General features: G+C 40.4%; 2 protein-coding genes across 4 annotated transcripts in view; one reads left to right on the forward strand and one right to left on the reverse strand.

The window, feature by feature from the left end:
* The window catches only part of LOC104867517 (zinc finger protein 570), a 50120-nt gene extending 39009 nt beyond the window's left edge, over positions 1–11111 (reverse strand). The window contains exons 1-2 of the mRNA XM_010631921.2: positions 11033–11111; positions 10452–10535 (exon numbers count right to left, since the gene is read on the reverse strand). Coding sequence (XP_010630223.2) covers positions 10452–10535; positions 11033–11071 — 123 coding nt within the window. The 5' untranslated portion in view covers positions 11072–11111. The remainder of the gene's footprint in view (positions 1–10451; positions 10536–11032) is intronic.
* Positions 11112–19986: 8875 nt separating this feature from the next.
* The window catches only part of Znf569 (zinc finger protein 569), a 23419-nt gene continuing 19244 nt past the window's right edge, over positions 19987–24161 (forward strand). Inside the window, exons 1-2 of one of the 3 annotated variants that reach the window (XM_010631916.3) lie at positions 20099–20445; positions 21638–21800. In XM_010631916.3, coding sequence (XP_010630218.1) covers positions 20423–20445; positions 21638–21800 — 186 coding nt within the window. In that variant the 5' untranslated portion in view covers positions 20099–20422. Of the gene's footprint in view, positions 20044–20098; positions 20446–21637; positions 21801–24161 lie in introns of those variants that run through there. The other 2 variants (XM_033765749.1, XM_010631917.2) reach the window with 2 other exon arrangements.

Below are 24161 nucleotides of genomic sequence, written 5' to 3' on the forward strand. Positions count from 1 at the left end.
TTTTGTTAGTTATTGTGATCCCTTTCCCCCCACTAAAAAGTAAGCTCCATTAAGGCAGAATGTTTTTGCTTTGGTCACTGTTATACTCCTAATTACGGAACAGTATCTGGTACATTCAGGGTATTCAAATACTCACTAAATAAATTGAATAAATTACTGCTTGAAAATTTCAAGAAGCTATTATTTCTAGATGTTCCCCCCCAAGAACCTCCTGTGCTCATAGGCAAGGCTTTAGGAAGGTGATTAGATTATGGGGCTTACAGCTAGCTTGGTGCTGGGGGGTGGCGTCTGGGTGAAAGAGGCAGGTCACTGGGGTGTGGCCTGGGAGGATTATATCTCCCTCCCAGGTCCTCTTCTCCTCGCTGCCTTCTGTTGGCTATAAGGGGAGCAGCTTTTCTTCTGCCGTGCCCCTCTGCCATCTGTCCCTACCCTGGAGCCAGCCAAATATGGACTATAATAGACCTCTTGTCCTTTAAGTTCCAGGTGTCGGGTATTTTGTCCCAGTAATGAGAAAGTGACTAAGACAAAGTAGATTTAAAAATAACTTGATATATCTCTAAAAATTGTGTCCGATAAAACAGAGCAAATCGTCAATTCCAAATGCATAGCTCTTAAATCTTTGTGTAAAGAAGTGGGCATTCTACTCAGTTTTGCTTCTGCCTACAGGGGATGGGTTATTAAAAACTCGGAGCTATGCTGTGATGCAGGAGGATTCCAAATTTCTATCACAGGATCACTTGCTGATGAAACAAACATATGTTTTTATGTATAGTAATTAATTTTTTTTTACAAAAGTAAAAGATGTGAACCTGTCATGGCAATAAAAAGATATGACTTTTTTAACGGGCATTTTTTTTCTTTTTTGAACCCAGGGCCTTGCACTTGTTAGGCAGGCAGTTTACTACTGAGCTACATCCGCAGAACTTTTTTAAAATATTTGATATAATGTGTGTGTGTGTACGTGGTGTTGGGGCAAAAACCCAGGGCTTTACATAGCCTAGGCAAGCTATTTACCACTGAGGTACATTTCCAGCTTCAATTTTGTTTCCTTTCAAGAAACTATCTCAGCCAGCCATGGTGGATATGGCTATAATCCAAACACTCTTGGAGGCCAAGGCAGGAGCACTGCAAGTTTGTACCTAGCCTCGGAAACTTAGAGCAACCCTGTCTCAAAATTTATAGCTAAGTGCAAAAGCCATGGGTTTTATACCAAAAAAAGGAAAAAAAAAATAAGAAAAGAAAACCAACAACAAAAAACCCCAAATAAAAAGAAATAAAGACCTGTCTCCACAGAAACAAAAGCTTCAAAACTTTTTCAACATTCAGTAACATTTTTTGTTATTTAATTATATGAATATATGAATTACTCCCTTTCTGTTCCTCCTGCAGTCTAGTTGGTACGGTATATATGCTTCCCCAGATGTTTGTTTGTCTTAACTTATATAAGCATATATAATAAATGTATATGAACTATGAAAACATTTTTCTCTGATTCTTTGATTTAAGTTAATTTATACAATCAACAAAATAAATCATGATGTCAAAATAAGGAGCTAAAATTCTAACCTAAAAATATTAGACTCCTGGGCCAAGGATTTAGCAGAAATCATGATGTAAATAAGGAGCTAAAATTCTAACCTAAAAATATTAGACTCCTGGGCCAAGGATTTAGTTCAGTGGTTGTGAGAGACTGCTTGGGCCTGCATAAGATGACTGCCCTCAACCTTAGCCTTTGCCTCAGTGGAGAAAACCCACTAGACTACATACGTGACCTTTGGCAGGTCTAGCCCCTGGGCAAACAGGAAATCTTACAGAAAAAATAGCCCTTTGTGCTAACCACAGGGTCACCGGATCTGGAGCAGGAAGCAGGTGGTATTTTCCCCGTCCTACTTGCCCCTAGGGATTGTGCACTTACCCCTCCCCACATTTGGTAAAATACTGATTGCTGTATGGTTAAATGCTTGAATGACTCATGTGATTGGTAGAGGATTTGCTTGAGCTGTCCAATAAGCTTGCTGAACCCTCCCCCTGGGATAACAGTATATAATCGTTTTGCTGAGCCAATAAAGCGCCTTTGATCAGAAATCGGCCTCTGGACCCACGAATAAGAGGCGGCTCTCACCTCCTATTCCCCGCGGGACGGGGTCCCCCCAGAGAGCCGCAACTGGCGCCCAACGTGGTTTACAGAGGTTACCGACTCCCGATCGGACGGCAGAGAGACGACGCGACCGGAGCCCGCCCGTCAGACACCAGGTAAGCCCCATCCGGGTGGTGCAGGGTTGGGGTTAGTCAAATCTTAGCTAAGGCACAGCCGCCGTCCCAAAGTTCCCCGAGAATAGGGGGAACGCAGTTAGTGAAGGAGCTAAATTTATCTCTGATATAAAAAAGCAGTTGAAAAACCGTAATATTGAAGTTAGAAAGAAAGATCTCTTGCAATTTCTGCTGTTTGTACACGAAGTATGTCCCTGGTTCGTTATCACCTGCCCCAAAATTGTGCCTTCCACATGGGACCAGATTGGTCGCGAGCTCGCTGACTACTTTGATCAGCACGGCAGCACCTCTCTCAAAGATCATCCAGGGCCCCGAGGCTGAGCGTGCCCTCGGTGATGCCGCCACTGTGGCAGACAACGCCCTCATTAGACAATTAGCCTTTGAAAATGCTAATGAGACCTGCAGAGCTATTCTAAAACACAACTCCAAAGCCAAAACTCTGCACGACATGATTAATCTCTGCCCAGAGGCGGATCCTTTTATGCACAAGATCACTAAGGCCCTTGTCGCCTTCCAAGGCCAAAACAGGGGTAAAACATGCTTTCAATGCGGCCAGCCCGGCCATTTTGCCTCCCGCTGTGGAAAGTATTACCTCAGGGCATGGCCAATAGCCCTACCTTATGTCAATATTTCGTAGCTAAAGTTTGTTTAATAGTAAATGAGACAGAAAAATATTAGAAAAGCTATAAGTAAGAGTTGTACTTTTAACATGAAAGGTTTTTGTATGTTCCTCTTGTCTTTACCTAAGAATGTAGAGAATGTTTATGGAAATGATTTATAAAATGTTTGCTTGTTGGTTTCAAGTTTGTTATAAAAGGTTTACATTTATAGTCAAGAAGAGTATTCGTTCCTTTAACCCTAATTCTACAAGAGATCTCTGTTAATTTTGATCTGCAAAAATTTTGACTAGTCATAACAAAAAGATTTTATAATTCATTTGGCCAAAACCATCTGAGTGCACTCATTAAAATTGTCTTATATGTTTGTCTGTCTTAAATGTTCAAAGATGTTTGTATGTTCTTGATCAGAATGACGTCAAATACAAATAGATTGTTGATTTCTACAACCTGGCTTTATAGGATCAAATAAAAAACTTAAAAGATAATTAAATATAACCTTTAAGTTTGGATATGCTCCTGTTGGTAAATAAAGAAGCAGCTGCTCAGAAAATTTATTCTGATCTTTGTTCACTAATGGGAGCCACCAAAATAATTTTCATAGCCCTATAAAAAAGATATGTCTTGTTAAATATGTAAAAAAAAAGGGGGGGGGAGATCCTGTTAATACAAAGCTACATTACAGTACATAAGATTTCATATAAGTATTATTATTGCTACTTTTCTGGTATACAAAATGTATTCATATTGTTTGACCATGCAGGTTTTCCAACATATTGTTTATGACAATAACCTTTTGGTCTAGGTGTTCTCCCTTTTCTTCTGTTCCACCTAATTATGGTTACAGATATGTTTATAGACCTATCACTATCCTTGAGCAGCTTGAAGCTGGGTTTCCACTGAGGAGACTGGATTGGGACCCCAACACTGAAGCAGCAGAGAAAACTCCAGGATGTGTCTCAGTGCACAAGTGGAAATTTCATTCCAAAAAGCAAAAAGGTTTTCCTTCTTTATCCAGAATGAGGATTTAATGGGACTGGTGATTTAATGAGACATCTCAAAAGTTTTTGGACTGGTCACTTCTAAATTCCACAAACTTAAGCTTATCTGCAGGACTTTGGTAAACAGATTCAGGTTTTCCTCAAACCAACATTTGGAAACCTGCTGCATTGGGAAAAATACATTTATGGTCAGATGTCAAAGTTACTAGCCTTAGTTTCAATATTGTTGGCATAGAGGCCTCTAATATAATGTCTTGTGTTAATGCTCATAGAGATTGTTTATGAAACTGATAATATTGATTGTCAATTGACCAATTGTATATTCTCAGAAATGGTGACTTCCTTTCATTCTGTGATGGGTTTGAGACAACCTCTCTTTGTAATGATGCCTGTAAAAATTAATGAGTCCTGGTATGAGGAACAAGGATTACAAATATTGATAGAGGTAGAAAAAGCTACATGGCAAGCCTTCACAACCCATGGTATAACCCCTGCAGAGGCTGGTAGTCAAAGACGGGTAAGAGAATTGTGGAGAAATATCCAACCTAAGACAGAGCATGAGTATTGAACTTCTCATGGCTTGATGACGGGTAAGGGATTTCTCTGGACATTTCTCACCTAAGACAGGCACAGTCTTTCTGCTGAGCTGGGAAGCTCCCTGCTCTAAATATAATAAAAAAGGGGGAATTGTGGGAGCCCGCTGGCATTTGACATTGGAAAAGTAACTTCTACCATTGAGGCATTGACACAATCTATGACTCTATTTGGCTTTTCTGAGATGAGGGTCTCAGCTATGCAGATGAGATTGACCTGGAGCTCTCTGTGTAATCCAGGCTAAGCTCACTGTGTAATCCAGGCTGGGTTTATGGGATTATGGGTGTCGACCTGGAGCTCACTGTAATCCAAACTAGTTTTATGGGATTATGGGCGTGCACCACCACGCCCGGCAAACAATACCACTGGACTCGTCAGGTTGAGTGGGGCCTTCGCCTTTACATCAGCGGCCGTGATCCGGGTCTCACCTTTTCCATCAGGCTTTTGAAAGAACCACCTCAGTTCAAACCCATTGCCATTGGCCCCAACCCCCTTCTTTAAGAATGTTGCTTTTTTAAAGATAAACTGGGCCTGATGGATGATAGCATTAGAAGGGTTGAGGAAAGCCTCGAACAAAGGCAGAGGCAACTGGAAAAGGACGAATCTTGGTATCAAAATTGGTTTTCCACCTCCCCCTGGCTGTCCACCCTGTTACCCAGCCTTCTAGGACCCTTTATTGGCTTTATGCTGTTGATTTCCTTTGGCCCATGGGCATTCCGCCGCCTCACGAGTTTTGTTAAGAACCAGGTTGATGAGGCCACCAAACACTCCATACAAGTGCACTACCAGCAGCTCTCCTCTCAGGACCCTGAAGATAGCCAGCCCGCTGGTGACCATGGGTTCCAACCCCTAAGCTTTGTAGAATTTGAACAGATGGCTGAGCGCCGTCGTTTGCTCTGCTCCAGGCTGTGGAGGTGTCTCCGACGGGATTAGCTTGATGCCGGTACCTGGGGGCAGCGTGACTCGCTGGAACACCTATGCATCACGTCCAGGTCCGGAGGCACATCAAGTAGCCTAAGACATGAGCCCTCCACCCTAATCTTGCTTAATTTTATACAGAGAAGGGGGAACTGTGAGAGACTGCTTGGGCCTGCATAAGATGGCTGCCCTCAACCTTAGCCTTTGCCTCAGTGGAAAAATCCCACTAGACTACATACGTGACCTTTGGCAGGTCTAGCCCCTGGGCAAACAGGAAATCTTACAGAAAAAATAGCCCTTTGTGCTAACCACAGGGTCACCGGATCTGGAGCAGGAAGCAGGTGGTATTTTCCCCGTCCTACTTGCCCCTAGGGATTGTGCACTTACCCCTCCCCACATTTGGTAAAATACTGATTGCTGTATGGTTAAATGCTTGAATGACTCATGTGATTGGTAGAGGATTTGCTTGAGCTGTCCAATAAGCTTGCTGAACCCTCCCCCTGGGATAACAGTATATAATCGTTTTGCTGAGCCAATAAAGCGCCTTTGATCAGAAACCAGACTTGGGCCGTGTACTCTAACTTCTTAAAGATTTCCTCCACAGACATTCAAGATCGGATCGGCCTCTGATGACCCACGAATAAGAGGCGGCTCTCACCTCCTATTCCCCGCGGGACGGGGTCCCCCCAGAGAGCCGCAAGTGGTGCCGCTGCCTGCCTCACAAGCAGAAGGTCACAAGTTTGATGCCCAATAGAAAAAAAAATTTTTTTGACTCCTAAGAAAAAATGATAGTATAGTCAGCTCTCTAGCCAGGACTCGCAGTGCACTCCTGTAATCCCAGCACTGAGGCTAAATCAGAAGGATCATAAGTTTGAGCCCAGCCTGGGTAATTTACTGACTTAGCAAGACCTTGTCTCAAAATAAAAAATAAAAAGGTCTGGGGATGTGACTTGGTGCGAAGGTCCTGGGTTCAATGCCCAGTACTGTGAAACAAACAAATATATTCAGCCCTCCATATTTGCAGATTCTCCATTTGCAGATTCAATCAACTATGATCAAAATATTTTGGGAAAAATTGTGTCTCTACTGGATATATATGGACTTTTTTTCTTGTCATTACTTCCTAAACAATATAGGATTACAATGATTTACACAGCATTTACCTTGTATTAAGTATTATAATAGAGAGATGATTTAAAGTATATAGGAGAATAGGGGTAGGTTATACAGAACTACCATACCATTTTATATAAGGGACTTGTACATACTTGGATTTTGGTGTAGGCAGGGGTCCTGTAAACAGTCCTGCAGGGATACTGAAGGACAACTGTGCTTGGTTTCAAAATCCCTTCATAACTATCATCAAAATAGTCTGAAGCACAGTGACAGATCCCGTCACCATTTGCCCTTACAGATACATGGCTTCCCCAGATGCCCTGCCTCGTGCTGACATCCGTTGTATCGCACCAAATACATCAATGTGTTTCCCACATCCCTTGTGACAGCACCTGGAGACGAAGCAGGTGACCTCTCTGCTCCTCACATTCTGTACCTAGGTCATTTTCTCCTTCCTCCTCCCCAGCAAAAGAAACTTAGTTTTAAATCTCATGAAATCAAGTACATCAATTACTATTCCTCCTTATTTTAGCTATCTGTCAGTTCCTGGTAGGTATCAATCTTGCCATTCCTGGAATACTTCAGCCTCTGGCTCACCATCATTCTCTAATACTGCTTTTAAAAAATTTATTATTAGTACGTGTTTGCAGTACATAATGATTAAATCCTCCTAAGGAGTTGGTAAATGTGTATAACGCATCTCAATTCTTCTTTCATCTCCTTCCCCTCCTCTTCTAACCCTCTCCCTCCATCTCTTGAACCCCTTCCCATTCAAAAAAGATCTTTCTATTTCCTATCATGTATCTTTTGCTTTACTCTTTATTTATAGTTTGGGTTTCTTATATAATAGAAGCCATTTGATATTTAAATTTGTATGTCTTATTTCACTTAATATTATGGTCTCAAGGTGCATCAGTTTCCTACAAATGACTCAAAAGTTTATCCTTTATAGCAGAATAGTACTGTATTGTGTATAAAAATCACATTTTCTTTATCCATTCAACTGCTGATGGACGATAGGTCACTGTTCTTATCATACTCACTGGCTATTTCACAATATCCGTAACTTGGTCTGTCAGTCCTCTGACCATCCATCTCCCTTCACTGACAACAATCTTGTATCCCACACTTCCACAGCATGATCCAGACGGCGTTGTTCTGAATAAGTGCCAAACCCTCTATAATCTTAATTACCACACTCAGATTTCCCCCTTCTGTATTTCAACTCTGACCAGCCAGTAGGTATAATTCTTTGACCCTATCAGAACCTACAGTTCATTGATCTTACCAATGTCATTGTTCTGTTTCCCTACATTCTCTCATTTCCTAGCACAACTATTAGTAATAATTACTCCCTGCATATGTCCTCACCTTCTTTGCTGTTCTGTCATTTAACTGTACTCCTGTGATGAAACTCCATGTCTTAACTTATTCTGGGCCTGTATCTTGCAGAGCTGGAGAAAATCACACCACCTATACCAGTCTCTCTCTTTCCCTTTTTCTTTCTCTCTCTCCCTCCCCCTCTTTCTTTTTTTTTTTTTCTTTCTTTCTTGGAATGGAAAGAGCCTTGCATATGCTAGGTAAGTGTTGCACCAACGCCCTAATTCAAATTCCTGATCACTCACCTCAAGTAGGCCAAAATGGTACTTAGGTGACAAATTTCCCTAGAACATTAATTCCTTTACTCTTCTAAATGATCATTTAATATATTCCACTCTCTTCAAATCTTCAATACCATCTCCTCCATCCTTATTCTCGTATTACCTTGAGCTGTTTCACTAAAAATAATTTGAAAATAATTTCTACAAATTCCCACCACTTCTACACATCTATCTGCACCTGTGTTCATCTTCTCTAACTTGCCCCTATTACTATAAATGCACAGCTCACTTTCTGAGCAAAGGCCAGCCTCTCAGATCTTCTCACCTACTCAAGCATTTTTCTATCACTTCCCTCCTCTCTCTCCATTATCAATTTCCTCTTTCTACTGAATCTTTAACATCAATCAAAGCACATGTAGCCAGTCAGCTTTCTGTCACTGTGACAAAATACCTGAGATAATTGCCTTTATAAAGTTAAAACTGGGGGCCAGGGATTCAGCTCAGTGGCACTGTGCCTGACTTGCAAGTGCAAGGGTCCTGAATTCAATCCCTGGTATTGAAAAAAAAAAAAAAAAAAAAAAAAAAAAAAAATTTTTACCATGTGCTTGGCACAGTTGTTTTGGGGCCTGGGAGGGCCTATGGTGGCACAGTACATAATAGTAGAACTGCATGGCAGAGAATTGCTCACGTCATGGAAACCAGGATACAAAGAGAGAAACAGGAAGATGCTAGGGTCCCATATCCCTTTCAAGAGCAGTGTCCCCATTGAAGACCCCCACAGGGTCCTAACCCAGAAGGTTCCACCACCTCCCAAAATTACCTCTGACTGTGGATCAAGTGTTCACCATGTAGGCCTACTGGAGACATTCAAGATCCAAATTATAGTGGCTACCTTTCTAAAACACTGACAGCCACACGTTTTCCTTCACTTACCATCCACTTCCCTCCTACCCTTACAGTTAAATTATTTGAATTGTCTGTGTTGTCTACGTTTCCTGCCCATTCTCCATTCTTGCACCAAAGAATGACACTGTATGATTTATGTGTTAACAGGATCGGTTTGGCTATTTTCTTGAGACTATTATAAAAGAGGGCAAGAGTGGAAGTAGAGACAAATTAGGAGAACATAGCAGTAATCAAAATGAGAAATGATAGTTCAGTACAGAATAGTGGTGGGTGTAAGAAAAAATAGTCTGATTCTGGATATATTTTGAAGATGGGATTTAAAAAACCCACCCTAATGGGAGATCCTTAGTTTGAGCAGCTGAGAGAGAAATGTAAGAGTTAGTGGTTGGTTTCTCTGTTTCTATCTTTGTTCCATTCCATTTATTTTCAATAGCTGTTGTGATCCTAGTGAAAAAAAAAAAATACAAACCAGGGCTGGGGATTTAGCTGAATGGTACTGTTGCCTGCCTCACAAGCGCTGGGACCCAAGTTTGATCCCCAGTACCAAAACAAAAACAAAAACAAAAATAATCCAATCATGTCACTATTATACTTCCACAATTCCGATGGCTCATTTTACTCAATCTGAAAGACACTGGCATTTAAGATGTCTATTATACAACCAAATGAAGATGCTCAGTACACATCTCACATAAAAGTCAAGTTCAGAAGCACTGTCTGGGTAATTGTTGGTGTATAGATAGCATGCCAACCCATAAGTCAAGATGAGATCACCAAAGCAGTGAGTATAGACAGATTAAGGAAGAGTACCAAGTTTAAACCCTGTAAATTTAAATAAATCCCTAGTAAATTTTGTTGAATGCATGAATAATGTTTCAGCAATGAACAGAATGAAAAGGATGGTTTGTATCTGTGTCTGAGGGACTATGTCAGGAGGAGGGAACAGCAAGTTTAAGACCATACATTAAGAATATATTCAATTCAGCCAGGTGTAGTGGTGCATTCCTGTCATCCCAGCACTTTAGGAGGCTGATGCAGGAAGATCACAAATTCAAAGCCCTGCCTGGAGAATTTAGTGACTAAGCAAGACCCTGTCTCAAAATACAAAATAATAAAAAGGGTTAGGGGTGTAGCTCCATGTGAAGGCCCTGGGTTCAAATTCCAGTACCCCCCCAATTCAATTCACTACAAGGAACTGACTGAGTTTCACACAGGGGGACAGAAATTAAATGAGGTCAAGAGAGATATTCAGGGAGATTATATATGCCCTTGCAAGCCATTCTTTCATCCTGAATTAGACCGGAATCTCAGTGGAGAGGTTTAAGAAATGACATACTTGACAGAAAAGTTTCAGCAAAAGAAAAGTTGATGTCTGCTTGTTTTGAAAAGCAGTAATATATTTCAGGAAAGAGAAAACACCAACTAACCTGGTACATGGCTTTAAAAAGTCCAACAGCCATTCTTTCTTCTTCTGGGCTCTTCTCTTGAGAAATAGCAGTGACCTCAGATGACTGAGATGGGGAAGAGAATATGAGAAACTATGCTTTTCTTGCAGCTTCCTGAATTATCAGGTTAGACTTTTTAAGGCTTCTCTTCCTTCCTGCTGCCCGCTTCCCTCCAATAGAGAGAGCAGAATGGAGACCTAGGAATTATACAATTTAATCCATGCCTAATTCATTTCCCAATTTATTTTTTAAAAATAGGTTTTCAGGTTTTATAAAGAATCTGAGGAATATGATTACTTACATAAAGATAAACAATTAATAGATTATAGCGCCAAAATCAAATAAAGGTCTGATCGATTCCAGTCTTTCTTTACCATAGATCACTGATTCCAAACCTTGGTGGCACTGTGACATCACTTGGCTAATTTAAAAAGATCCTGGGTGTCATAAATCTAAGTCCCCTCACATGCCCAGTCTTAAAAACTAGTGTCAACCATCGCCTTAAAACATGCTACTGTTAAAAGCCATGTGTAAAAAGGATCTCAAACAGACAGTCCCCTCACCCTCAAATGTGAAACGGTATCACAACCAATGGCCTCCATCCTATGGTCACAGAGGCCGCAGGTACCGGCACAACAGTAGACAGAGAACACCCACCCACTCCCGGCCCACTCAGGCTCACCCTCTGTGCTACCAAACATCGACTCACTAGCACCCACAGTCACGCAGGTAAGAGATGGACACGCACATCAGGTGACAGAATCACACTGTACGGTATCAACCCATCTCTCACCCGGACAGCCACAGAGGGACTGGGTGTACGGTGGCCTGGAGACCCACAGACCAACACTCACCAGCAGAACCGAACTGCGGGAAGGTCCTACTCCCTGTCTGGAGCCTCAGGGAAACTCGTCCACTCAGGCCTCAGTGGCCATCCCAAGTGAGAGAGAAACCACCTTTACTGGGGGGTCGGAAAGATGAGCTTCGGCTGCCTACGCCCCCGGAGGACACAAAGGGGTCGCCGGCCCAGCTCCCGCAGGGACCGCTGGGAAATGTAGTCCCGGCCCCAAAACGCTGCAGCTCAGCGACGTCTGACTGCGCAGACGCAGGTCCTCTCCTTGTCCGTTAGTCCCCTCTTTCACACCCAGCACCCCGAAGCTGGCCTCCCTTTGGATTTCCAAAGTAAAGCTAAAAAATTCTGATGCCTTCGGACTGGGTGGGCTACGAAACTGAGCGGAGTGTCACAGTAGATGATCTAGAATTGAAAGGCACAGGCAAGTGCTCAGCCACCTCTCTTTAGCAACCTGGGCAGAGAATTTAGAGAGGGTTGTGTCTCGACCAATGTAGTGAGTTCCTGGAATTACGGAATTCCTGAAAAAAGGTGGGAGGTAAGAACATGCGCATTGGGCCTCCTCCCAGTCTTGCTTTCCTACCCCACGAGTTTTTACCTGGAGGATGGTTACTTTAAAAATCTGAGGCGTTAAGTAGAGTGCTCAATGTCATCCTTAATTCCTGCTTCCTCTATTTGTGATTTGGTGATGTTGGGTGTGAATGGCTCTTTTTATTGTTTGTTTGTTTGTTTTAGGCAGGATCTCACTTTGTAGTTCAGGCTGGCCTTAAACTCACTTTGTGGCCTAGTCTGGCCTTGAATTTGAAGCAGTCCTCCAGCCTCAGCTTCCTAAATGCTGGGATTACCAGGTTTGTGCCACCACACCCGGCGTGAATGGCTCTTCTTAAAATGCCTCTTAACAGATTCCTTCAAGGTTCCCTTCCTCCATAACATTCAGATACAAAGTCACATCTCCAAAGAAGTCCTTCCTAATCACACACTGTCCTTGGGCTTCTTGACTTCTAATCCCTTAGAACACATAGCTTTGTATTTGTCTATTGCTGCCACACAGGTTTTTGCCATCTGATTGTGATTTTGTGTGCACAGGACTCTGTGTGTGTCTGAAAGTGTAATCCTGTAAAACTATGTAGTGGGCTAGGCATGCTACTTTTATGTATTTCTGTTGCTGGACAGTTAGTCATAGACTCACCCTACATCCAAGGTCTTTGTATCCCTGAAGAAAGAGTTGAGCAGGACATGCAGAAGAAGAAAGCGACAGTACACTCAGAGAGAGAATGGGCCTATAAGAAAACTCAAGAGGAAGTTTGACTCGGCAGCACCCATCTGCCCTAGGCTTTGAGGTATTTATTGTGACCTTTCCTGGGTCTCAGGGTCAAAGTGACACCTAAGGAGACTCTGTTTAATTAATTGAAAGTATTGATCCTCACATGAGGAGGGGTCTTTTTGACTTTTTATGGATCTGGACAGAAGCAGTATACTGTAGCTGCCACTGGACAGTGTGTCAAAACTACAATGTTAATACTATAATGACCATGGGGTTTGCCTGAAGCAGTTAGGGCACATGCTTCTCATGCCGATGTCAAAAAAGTATGATAAGAGCAGAGCATATATTTTAGGCTCATGTCATGATGTTAAGGAAACATGGTGAGGTAGCACCATATTTCTCAAGGTCATGTCGCCATGTTAAGGAAATATAGTAAAAGTAGGATATTCTTTTCATTTTCAAGAGCCAGAAAGCATCCTGCATGTTGTGACTGTAAGGCCAGGATGTCTCCCACATTGTCTCTCTCCTGCCTCATCACTGGGTATGTCACAAACGTGATGTTAACTGTGGGAATGTACTATGATAGGCACTGATTTGTGGACAGTGGAGTAGGAATGTGTGTGATTGTGAGGATTAGACTGATTTGTGTTCATGTGTGCAATTCTGTCCTGTGGTATATCATTAGAAACCACCAACTCTGTGCCAGATGTCATTTGAGGTGCTGGGATGGACACAGAAAATACACTTTAAAAAATAGTGAATAGAATAATAAAGTGCTGAATAGCAACTTCAAGGGACTTAATGTATGTGTAATTGGGTAATATGTGGAGATCTGGATGTACACAAGGAAATGAAGAGCACCACAAATGGTAACTATGGGGTAAATATGTAAGACTTTTATGTAAGAGCCAACAAAAGACAAAATACCGTTTAAACAAAAATAAAAACAATGCAATTTTGAGTTTATGTAGAAGCAAACTGTATGACATCAATAACGCTAAGTCTGGGAAGTAAACAGAAGTAAGCTATCATTGAGCTTCCTATACTCTATGTGAAGAAATATAGTATTATTTAAACAAATACTGTGGAAAGTGAAAGGTACAAACTTCAAGACCAAAAGTAATCACTAAACTAATAAAACAGAGCCACTGGCTAGAGACTATGTAATCTAAACAAAGAATCATAACTAAAGTCATAGCATAAAAAGAAAATAAAACAGTAAAAAATAATCTAAAGTCAGAAAGAGGGGAAAATAAATAATAGATGGGAAACAAAGAGCAAGACAGATGTTTCTATCAGTAATTAGATTAAGTATAAGTGATCTAAACTCCCAATTACAAGGCAACAAGTGTTGGGTTGCATAAAAAAAAGAACTCAACTATATGTTGTGAGAAATTCACTTTAAATACAACAGTAAGTACAGCAATACCGGTAAATTGAAGCATAAGAGTAGAAAAAGACTATCAAATGTTAGTCAAATGAAAGCTGGAATGATCTTGGATTTGGCACTGGATTCTTAGATATGACAGTAAAAAGATTAGCAACATCAACAAAAAATAAATTAGATCATCAAAATTTAAAAATTATGCATTAAAGGACATTATGAAGAAAGTGAAAAGACAACCTATAGAATGGGAGAAAGTATTTGTAGATCATATATCTAATAAGAGTTTGCTATCCAGACTATAAAGAATTCCTACAACTCAAAAATACAAACTCAATTAAAAAATCAGCAAAGGTCGTAACTAGCCATTTCTCAAAAAAAGATACACTAATGGCCAATAAGCATATGAAAAAATGCTAGTCATCATAACAGAGTTCCATGGCCTGGGAAGTGTTGGGAGAAAGGAAAAGAATGGAGAACAATGGCTAGCAAAGACAAGACATAGTTGGATATGAGGAGGGTGGCTAGAAAACAATTAGGAATTGTTTAGGTCACAATGGCCTAAAGTGATGTTATGGAGAGCCTCATGAGATCAGGCCTTGACATAAGCACAGCCATGATTGAACTTTGAGTCACCTCGCTGGCAGGGACGTGCCGTTGCCCCTGACGACGGGCCTCTGGCTCCAGTGGTGTGATCTGTTGCCTAGCAAATGTAACCCATAATAGTTGTTATTGTACTACGGTTTCCTTTTGGAATGTGTGGGCGGCACTCCTTTTCCTCTTGCAGCCTTGTGGCTGGAGAGTATAAAAAGGAGAGGTTCTATAATAAAGCAAGCAAGTAACATGAGAAGAAAAGTGCCTCCCGTCTCTCTGTCCTTGTCCTTTCAGGTTTAGGACCTGCTGGCAGGGTCCTGACGTTGCTGCTCGCGACAGATGTTATTACTTTCTTGTGTGTGTACAGGGGATCAAACTCAGGACCTTGTGCTTGCAAGGCAGGCAGCAGCACCACTGAGCTAAATCCTGGCCCTTACTACATTTTTAACAGGAAATTTTCTTTATTTATCTTTACTTTTTTTTGGGTGCTGTGGATCAAACAGAGCATGCCAAGCACACTCTGTATCACTCAACTACCTCTCTAATTCTCGCTCTTTTAAAAATGTTTATATTATGACCATTTTCATTTTACTATTGATAATGAAATGATTATTTCATTTTACTATTGATAATGAAGTGATAATGAAATGATCACTATTAGTAATGACAATGAAATGAAAAAACTAGTAAAATTTATTTCAAAATGTTAGTTGAAGGAGACTTTTACTTTCAGTGATTTGGAGTAAATTCTCAGGATATTTTATCAAGTTGCTGCATTGTTTGTAGTAAATGGTTTTTTGTTTCTTTTAGTCCCAAATAACTATATTCCTACAACTAGAGGGAATATAGTTACCTGTCCAAATGAATGCTGCCTGCTTTTTCATGTTCATGTTAGTAGGGTTATTTCTGAGTTAACCTTGACTGCCAAACAGCTGTAGAATTATCTTGCAACAGTGTTTTTTTTGGTGTCGGGGAGGGTGTTGCTGGTACTGGGGATTGGACCCAGGTGCCTTCACACTGAACTACATCCTCATCTCCTTTTTTATTTTCTATTTTGCAACAATCTTACTAAGTTGTCTCACCTGGGCTTAAACTTTCACTCCTCCTGCTTTAGCCACTGAGGATTACAGGCATATGCCATTGGATCTGGCTTCCTACTTTAGATATGATATTACTGTATTACAATAAAATCTGCGAGGTAAAAAAACGCTTATTGTTATTCCTTCTTAACAAAATCCATTTATCTTTATGGAGTGGCTGTTGGCTCAAAAAAAATTGTGATTTGACATGCCAGGGGGTCCAGCAATTAAAATGCTGCCTTTATCTTTGAAATTCCTATGGAGTGTCATTTCTGTTTCCTTTAATGCTCTTACCACAGTCTATTTTGATAATATATATTCTTTGGCTATAGAAGGAAATAAGTAGAATAGGAAATATTCTATTTTATCATTGAAAGCTTCCAAAAATTTCACACAGAATCCTGACCTTTCTAAATTTCTGATGTTTGACCTAGCAAATCTATTTTTAGAAACAAGACAAGCTAAACCAGGCTGGTGCATATGTCAGTAACCCCAGCACTCTAGGATCCTGAAGTAGGGGGATCACAAGTTGAGCCCAGTCTGGTAAATTTAGGAATGTAGTGAGAACTTGTATCTAAATAAAATAGAACTTGTATCTAAATAAATAAATTAGGCTTGGGATCTAGCCTAGTATGAAGGCCTTGGGTTCAATCTCCAGTACTGCAAATAAACAAATTTTAAGAGAATTAGTAGGGGAAAATTGCACATATTCTGAAATTTATGAGTACTGTGTAAGAGAAATTCTTTAAAGCATTATGAAAATAATTTTTTTCTTTTTTTTTGAAAATAAATAATTTGTTTAAAAAGAAAAGCTAGCCAGGCATGGAGGCATATGCTGGTTATTCTAGCACTCTGACAGACTGAGGCAGGAGGACCGAAAGTTTGAGTGGGCAATTTCACAACCTTGTGAGCTGTCTCAAAAGAAAGAGTTTAAAAAGGGGGGTGATGGGGTGGGATTTTAGCTCAGTTCCACTACCTGCCTTGCAAGTGCAAGGACCTGAATTTGATCCCCGGCACTAATAAATAAGTAAAATAAAAAGGGGGGTGAAAAGGTCTGGGGCCACAGCACAATGCAAAGGCTCTGGGTTCAATCCATAGTACTGAAAAATAAAAGGAATTTTTAAAAAAGAAAATTATAATATCAATGAGGTTGTGTTACATGAATTACATTATATAAGATGAAAGAATGCTACTAAAGTTAAAAAAGAATAGTCCCCACTACACATTGGGTATTGGAAGTACAGGGACAGGACTCTTATCTGGACCACTATATTCCATAAACTTCAAAAATATAGGAAATGTCAGGTCCTGAAAAACAAGCAGGTGTTAATGGTTGTTAACTTAATTAAAAAAAGAAGAATCGCTATCACCTTAGACAAAGCTTTGAGATGTGTAATGTCTGTTTCCTCCTGTGATTCCTCTAGCAGAAAAGTAGAACTGAGGGAGAAAGTAAGAGTCCTGAAATACCAGACCTTTGTTGCAACTCTCTCACAGGCCAAGTCAAATGGTCTGCTCCACATAAAGCCTGAGACAGGTGGATCACCCATTTGATCCCAGTTTGGGCAACTTGATCAACTTATTGTACCCAGTCTCTAAAATAGACCAAAAGAGGCAAGGGATGTACTTCAGTGTAAATGAGATAGGAGGTAGGGTGTGATAAAGCTGGTTGAGGAAACAAGCAGGACCTATTAATTACAAGATTCTAAGACAGCACTAAATAATTCCGAGGCCCCCTATGTAATACTTCTCATGGGTTCCCAGAGATGTGAGCAACTATAAAGGACACAGATGCCTGAGGACCCCACTATCAAGACTCTTATTGGTGGCCCACCCTGAATCTCCCAGACCCAGGTTGTTATGGCTTGGATCTAGATGTCCCCCCAAAGCCTCATGTAGTCATACGTGGGGGTTTTTTGATATGGCTGGATCTAGGGTGTTTGATGCTGGGATCAAAGCTGTGGTGCTGGGACTGATTCATGATGTGATGCTAAGATTAAGGGTTTAAGTGCTACCCAGTCTTTGGATGTAATGTAAGGGACAGAAAGAGGATTGTTGTTTGTTGCTTGCTGCTTGTCATGAACTATTTTTCCTCTGTGATGCTCCTCTGCCATGCTACCCTGCCTTATAGCCAGCTGACTATGGACTGAAACCTCTACAAACTGTGAGCCAAAATGAAACTTCCCTCCTTTAACTTTGGATGTTAGGTATTTTGTCTTAGCAATGAGAAAAGTAACTAAAATGCAAGATGTACATACTTTTACTTTTGCTTTTCTGTGGCGGCCCAGCCGTCACAACACGAACGTACCTGAGTTGGGGAGTGAGGATTGAGAAAGGAAAGAACACTCACACCTGAGTGGAGACCAAGAGAAGTCTCGTTTATTTCTACAGAAACAGCTTTTCTTAAAGGCACATTAACAGGAAGCATCAAGCGATCATCTCCATCATTTCTTATGCAAAAACAGGAATTCCTGATTTCTACAGATACCAAACCTTTGGCTATCTCTTTGAGTTCCTCCCGCCTCAGGGTAACACATAAGCTTATCAAACAGAGTCCTTGAAAGGTAACAAATGTTATATAGCCTTTATCAATGCCTTCATTGTAAAGGAAGAAGTTTCCTTTCAAGTGTCAAATGCCAGAGAGCCACGATGGGCTCCCACACTTTTCTCCTTCCTCTTTTGTTTGGCTCAAGTTTTCTCTGCAGGGCCAATTTTTCCCTTATTCCTTCACCGCTCACTTTTCAAATACACTTTCGTTACTCTTTTTTGGCTTGTCTCATTTAATTCTTTGTTCAAGGCAAGAAGAACCTGAAATACATTTAATTGGAGAGCCATTGTTAAAGGAACTACTCAGTAATGAAGGTGCTGGGTTCAGTCCCCAGCAGAGGGTGGCAGGAAGGTGGAGAATTTAGTACCTTATGAAAGAACCTACATTATAGGGTTAAAGTATTCCCCAAGTTCATAGTAACTTACTGAGGGACACTGTGGTGTGGAGGTACTAAAGTGTATTTGACTCATGTAGGGGACCCAGTGGAAAATCTTGGTTGAGGGAAATGGAAAGAATTCATGTTATTTGGACTTCTTTCCTTTTCACAAAGTCCACTTTGGGTGGTGGCTGAGGTCTAAATTTCTGGTCTGGTCTGAATAATGGTGTGATGGCACACATATAACCCTAGATTTCTAGGAAGCTGATGCAGGAGAATCACAATTTTGAGCACAGCCTGTGCCACTCGGGGACTTAGTGAGACTGTATCTAAACCAATCAACCAATCAATAAAATATTAAAAATCATGATCTCAGATACAAACTGTTACACTCGAACTATTACACTGTTGGAAATTGAGCATTTCACAAATAACTCTTTCAATGCTCACCAAATCCTTTGAAGGAGTTATCTCTTTCTTCAGGGAGTAAAAGGCACAGAAAAGTTAAGTAACTAATTTGAAGTTACTTTAGTAAACAGCTAAGCCTCTGTAGAATTCAGCAGGCCTGGCAACACTAGTTTGCCTATCAAGCATATTCACTATTCTAGGTCCCCGGTCCAGTAACATTGTCATAGTCACCATCACAACCAAGAAATTCAGAAAAAACAGACAAAAATACACCCTGACAAAACTACAGGGTCAAAATGAGTCAAGTCCATACAATGTGACCATGGCCTCACAAATGGTTGCAAATCCACACAATCTCAAGTGACTGGACCTGTTGTTTTACCCTAAAAACTCCAAATCTCAGATCCATGGCAGAAATCACACACACACACACACACACACACACACACACACACACACACTCCCAAAACATCAACTTCCCCCAACCCCTCCTTTTTTTCTTGTGGTAGTGGTGATTGAACTCCCCAGCCTTCCCACTAAGCTATATGTGGAGCTCTTTTTGTTTTGAGGAAGGGCCTAGCTCGGTTGCTGAATTGTCCCGTCTGGGCTATACCGGCGTCATCACTCCCGGATACCCCTCCCTCTTATGAGTGTTGCCTGGATCTTGAGCCTCTGGCCTATACTAGTTACCCCGTCTTTATAGCGAATGATATAGTTCTGAGTGGAACCCCGACCCAAGGGAACTAACTTGACTAAGTCAAGCTTTCCTCACGGACCAGACACCCCATCGCAGATAACCCGAATCTACCGAGAACTGATAACAAGGAAGTGCCTTTTGCAGAAAATAGTCTTGGGCCGCGAAGGATTCTGGGAAACGTAGTGTCCAGCAAGAAAGTGGCGACATATTCGGATTCTTCTCAGGACCAAGTCGCATTCCCAGGCTCTTCATGCGGAGCTTGAGCGAGGCAGCTCCTACAAAACCGAAGAGTGATTCTCCAGCGCAGAGGCTCACGCCCTTACCCGCCGCCGTTGGCGTCCTCACCGCTAGCGCACAGGAAGGCCCGGTCCACCCGGGTGAGTCGCGGGGTCCTCTGGGAAGTGTTGGGCATCTAACGGATCGGCGCTTGTGTTGCTCTCGGCCATAGCTAGCGGCGACCTCAGCGGCGCCTCATCGAAGCCCGCTCGGGCTGACCCACTTGGGCGGCGTTCGGGTGTGGAGTCGGGGCGTGCGTGTTCTGGCTCCGTGGTGAGTCCTTGGGAGCCTTTGTGCTGGGTGGGAGCGTGGTCGTCGCCGCGCCGGACGTCTCGTCTGTGCGGTGGTTCCCGAAGGCCGTGGGAGTGGCGCGTGAAGGACCGAGCGCCCAGCGTGAGGTGACCGGTATTCGCGCTTTCCCTTCTGTGTTTCATTATGAACGAGGGCGCAGACGTGCGTGACTGCGCGATCTTTAAGTGAATGAGAAACTGCGTGGGTGGAAGGTAGGATAGGGTTGCGTGTGTGAGACTGTTTGAACGAGTACTGCCTTTCTTTCTTTATAGCACTTGAAAATATGTTTTTAACGTGAAACACTTGCCCCAACCCTTGACCATTTATTTATTTTTAGGTTTATTTTCGTGTGTTAGCAAAGTGTTTTGTGTACGAGTGGAATTCATTCTTCTTGTCCTGAACTCTTCTCCCAAAATCGCTAAAGACAAGCTTAAAGAACAAAATCACTCATAATCTCATCAGCCTTGCAACCCCTGTCAAAATTTACAAGCCATCTTTTCACCCTTTCCCTTCTGAATACATTCATACGTATGTACAGTATTGCATACATTACGTATAATATATACAACGTATATAACATACAGCATATTCTGCAATGTACAATACATGACGGACATATAAAATATATAATACCTAATATATGTAACAAAGTATAGAATTTATTACATATATATTTAAAAACTGTAGTCACCACGCCCGTAATCCCCCACACTGGGTGGATGGGGCAGGAGGGTTATAAATTGCAGCCTCGCCTAAGCAATTTAGCCACTTTATGAGGTCTTAAAAAACAAAAGCAGTGCTGGGGCTGTAGCTCAGTGTGGTGGCCCTGAGTTCAATCCTTAGTGCCTCCCCCCATACTGCCGTTACACTGTGCCTCAATTCTGTAACCTACCTTTCTCATTTACCAATGCATGATTGATATCTCTATATTTAAACAATTACAAGTTTATGCCAGCATTTTAGTTTTTCATGTTATACATTTTAATGCATCTATCCCTCATGCCATTTATCTTTACAACTTCTTGAAGTTATGAACAGTGATTTAGTACATGTTATAATGTACTTTTCTTTTTTTATGTTTCGGAGAGAGTAGAAAGCTACTGTAAGTGGAGTTGATGGCTCAAAAATTATACCTCTATTAAAGACTCCCTAAATTTATCTACTTATTCCCAGTGCAAAGTTCCAGTAATCTACAGTGTTATTGGCATAGTATATGAGTGCCTCTACCCATACATCCTTGATAACAGTGGGCATCATAAATAATGGTAATTTTGTTAACCATATAGCTATAAAATAACTTAATTTGCAGTTATTTGATTACTACTGAAGTCAAGCTTTTTTAAAATCTCATTTATGAATTATATATTTTCTAAGTAGTGTTCTATTTTCAAATTTCTTTTCCAGAGTTCTTGTATTAAGGATCCGTTCATTCATAGACTCACCATTTATTGAATGCTGTCTGTCTAACAGGCATGATTCTAGATGCTTGGGATTTAGCAGTAAACAAAAGAGACAACCCTTGTGCTATAATGATACTTACATTGTTGTGGGCCTGATAATAAACAAGGTAAGCAAATTAAATATGAAATATATGAAGCGAAATACGTTAAATGGTGAAAAATACTAATAAAAATGTAAAGTGGGAGGATATTTAAAATTACAGATAGGAGTTGTAGTTTTAGGTAAGGTAGCTAAGGAAGTGTCTTAAAATGGTAGTAACAAAGATATAGTGAAAGTAAAGGAGCCAGTTATGTATATAACCGAGGAAAGGTTATTCTATGCTGAGGGAAAATAGTAAAGATTTTGAGGAGGCAGCGTGCCTGTTACAATAAAGAGGCTGGTATGGCTTAGTTAGAGGAGGTGAGGGGGAAGGATAGTGGGAGATGATAGAAGTTCCTTACGTGGTTGAAGGACTGTTGCATTGTGACATTAGAGGAAGTAAGATGGAGAGATAGAAGGATATTTTTGCCTTTGTTTTTAATGTTTTAAGATAGAACAATCCTTCCTACCACCATACTGGCTTTAGAAAACAGAAGATTTTTAGCTAGGCCCATTGTCTTAGGAAGGGTTATAAAGTAGTGATATTTGAATTGTCATTCCTTGTTAGATACAGTTTGTACAGGAAAGGCAGAATGAATGAATGATTTTATAGGGTTTGGGGCTATTGAATTATTTCTGTAGTATCTCTTAATGAGTTGTTATTCTATTACCATTAAATACCCATCAATTATAACATACTTTGTGTGTTTAAAATTGTTACAGCTATTTTCTTTTTTGAAGATCGAGTTCCTCATTTTGGCCACCCCTTCAAGATAGCTTCTGAGTCTTTTAACTCATCCCCTGCAGTTTTATCCTGTTGTGACAGAATTTCCCAGAATCATTTTAAACATTTTCTTCCATACCCATGTAAACAGTTTTTCTGTATGGAGTCCTGATTCCTTTCAGTGGGAAATGCTACTTTAAGACCACAATTATAGTGTTTCTAGGACAGAGAAAAAGAAAGAGTGGGGTGGGGGAGAGGGAGTGTGTGTGTGTGTGTGTGTGTGTGTGTGTGTGTGTATCTACGTGTGTGCACAGAGCTAGGAAATATTTTTTTAAATTTCACCCGCTTAATTAAGATCTAATTTGTATACCATACATTTAACCCATTTAAAGAATAAATTTTTTTGGTGGTACTTGGGATTGAATCCAGAGTCTGCACTGAGCTACATCCCTATCCCTTTTTACATTTTTTAATTTATTTTTTGAGATAGGTTCACACTAAATTACTAAATTGCCCAATCTACATTGAATTCTTGATCCTCCCAGAGTTCTGGGATTACAGGTGTGTGCCACCACACCTGATATACAGTTTAGCTTTTAAGTAAAATATATATACAGACTTGTGGAACTTTTATTCAGTTATAATTTTAAAGCATTTTTGTCCCTACTAAATGAAACATTGTACTCCTTAGTAATCCTGTATTTTCTTCATTCTCAGCCAAATCAACTGCTAATCTGCTTTCTGTCTCTTCATTTGGCTATTCTAGATGTTGCATATCAGTGAAATATTAACAACATATGGTCTTTTTCAACTGGCTTCTTTCACTTGGCATATTTTCAAGGTTCATTCATGTTGTAGCAGGAAATATATTCTTAACAAAATAGGCATCATACTGCTATTTCCACTGTTAAAATAATTTAGAATTACAGAGTTTTTAACTTTGGCTTTATTTTTTTACCTTTTATTTGCTTATCAATCCATAAATATATGTAATATGTATATATATGTGTATGATAGTTTCACGGCATCATTATCAGTATTCATAACATTCTTAACTGAAAATTTTAATATTTTCTATAGATCTGTTTGTTGTGTGTATCCCTGTAGGGAAGTACAATTCAATTATTGTACTTTAAAATAACTAGAATTAATTTTTCTTTAAGCTACAAACTTGGTAATGATTAAATTCATTTATTTTGCTTTTTAGGTGTAGCTTTTGTTTTATTATTTCATTTAAGTGTATTATAATTATATAAAATATTTACATAGAATGTTAAATGCACAGAACAAAGTATATTAAAGTATATGTGAAACAAAAAGTATACAAAACAAAGAAATCTTGTATTTATTTGTATCTCTACTACCTTGTTCTTTGTCTTGTGAGTACCTGGTTTTTGTTATTGTTGTTGTTTTGTTTTGTTTTTTTGTGACAGTGTCTTGTTATATGGTTCAGGTTGGCCTTGAACTCACTATGTAGCTCAGGCTGGCCTCAAACTCATGGCAATCCTCTTGCTCACTCTACCAAGTGCTGGGATTACAGATGTACACCACCACACCTCACTTGAGTACCTGTTTTGAAAATATATTAGTCTTTTTGTTTTTTTATCTTTCCATTTTTAAATTGAAGCATATATATATATATATATATATATATATTTATATACA

The sequence above is a fragment of the Fukomys damarensis genome, unplaced genomic scaffold (genome assembly GCF_012274545.1).
Source record: "Fukomys damarensis isolate Sample0158 unplaced genomic scaffold, DMR_v1.0_HiC HiC_scaffold_19, whole genome shotgun sequence".
Lineage (NCBI taxonomy): Eukaryota > Metazoa > Chordata > Mammalia > Rodentia > Bathyergidae > Fukomys > Fukomys damarensis.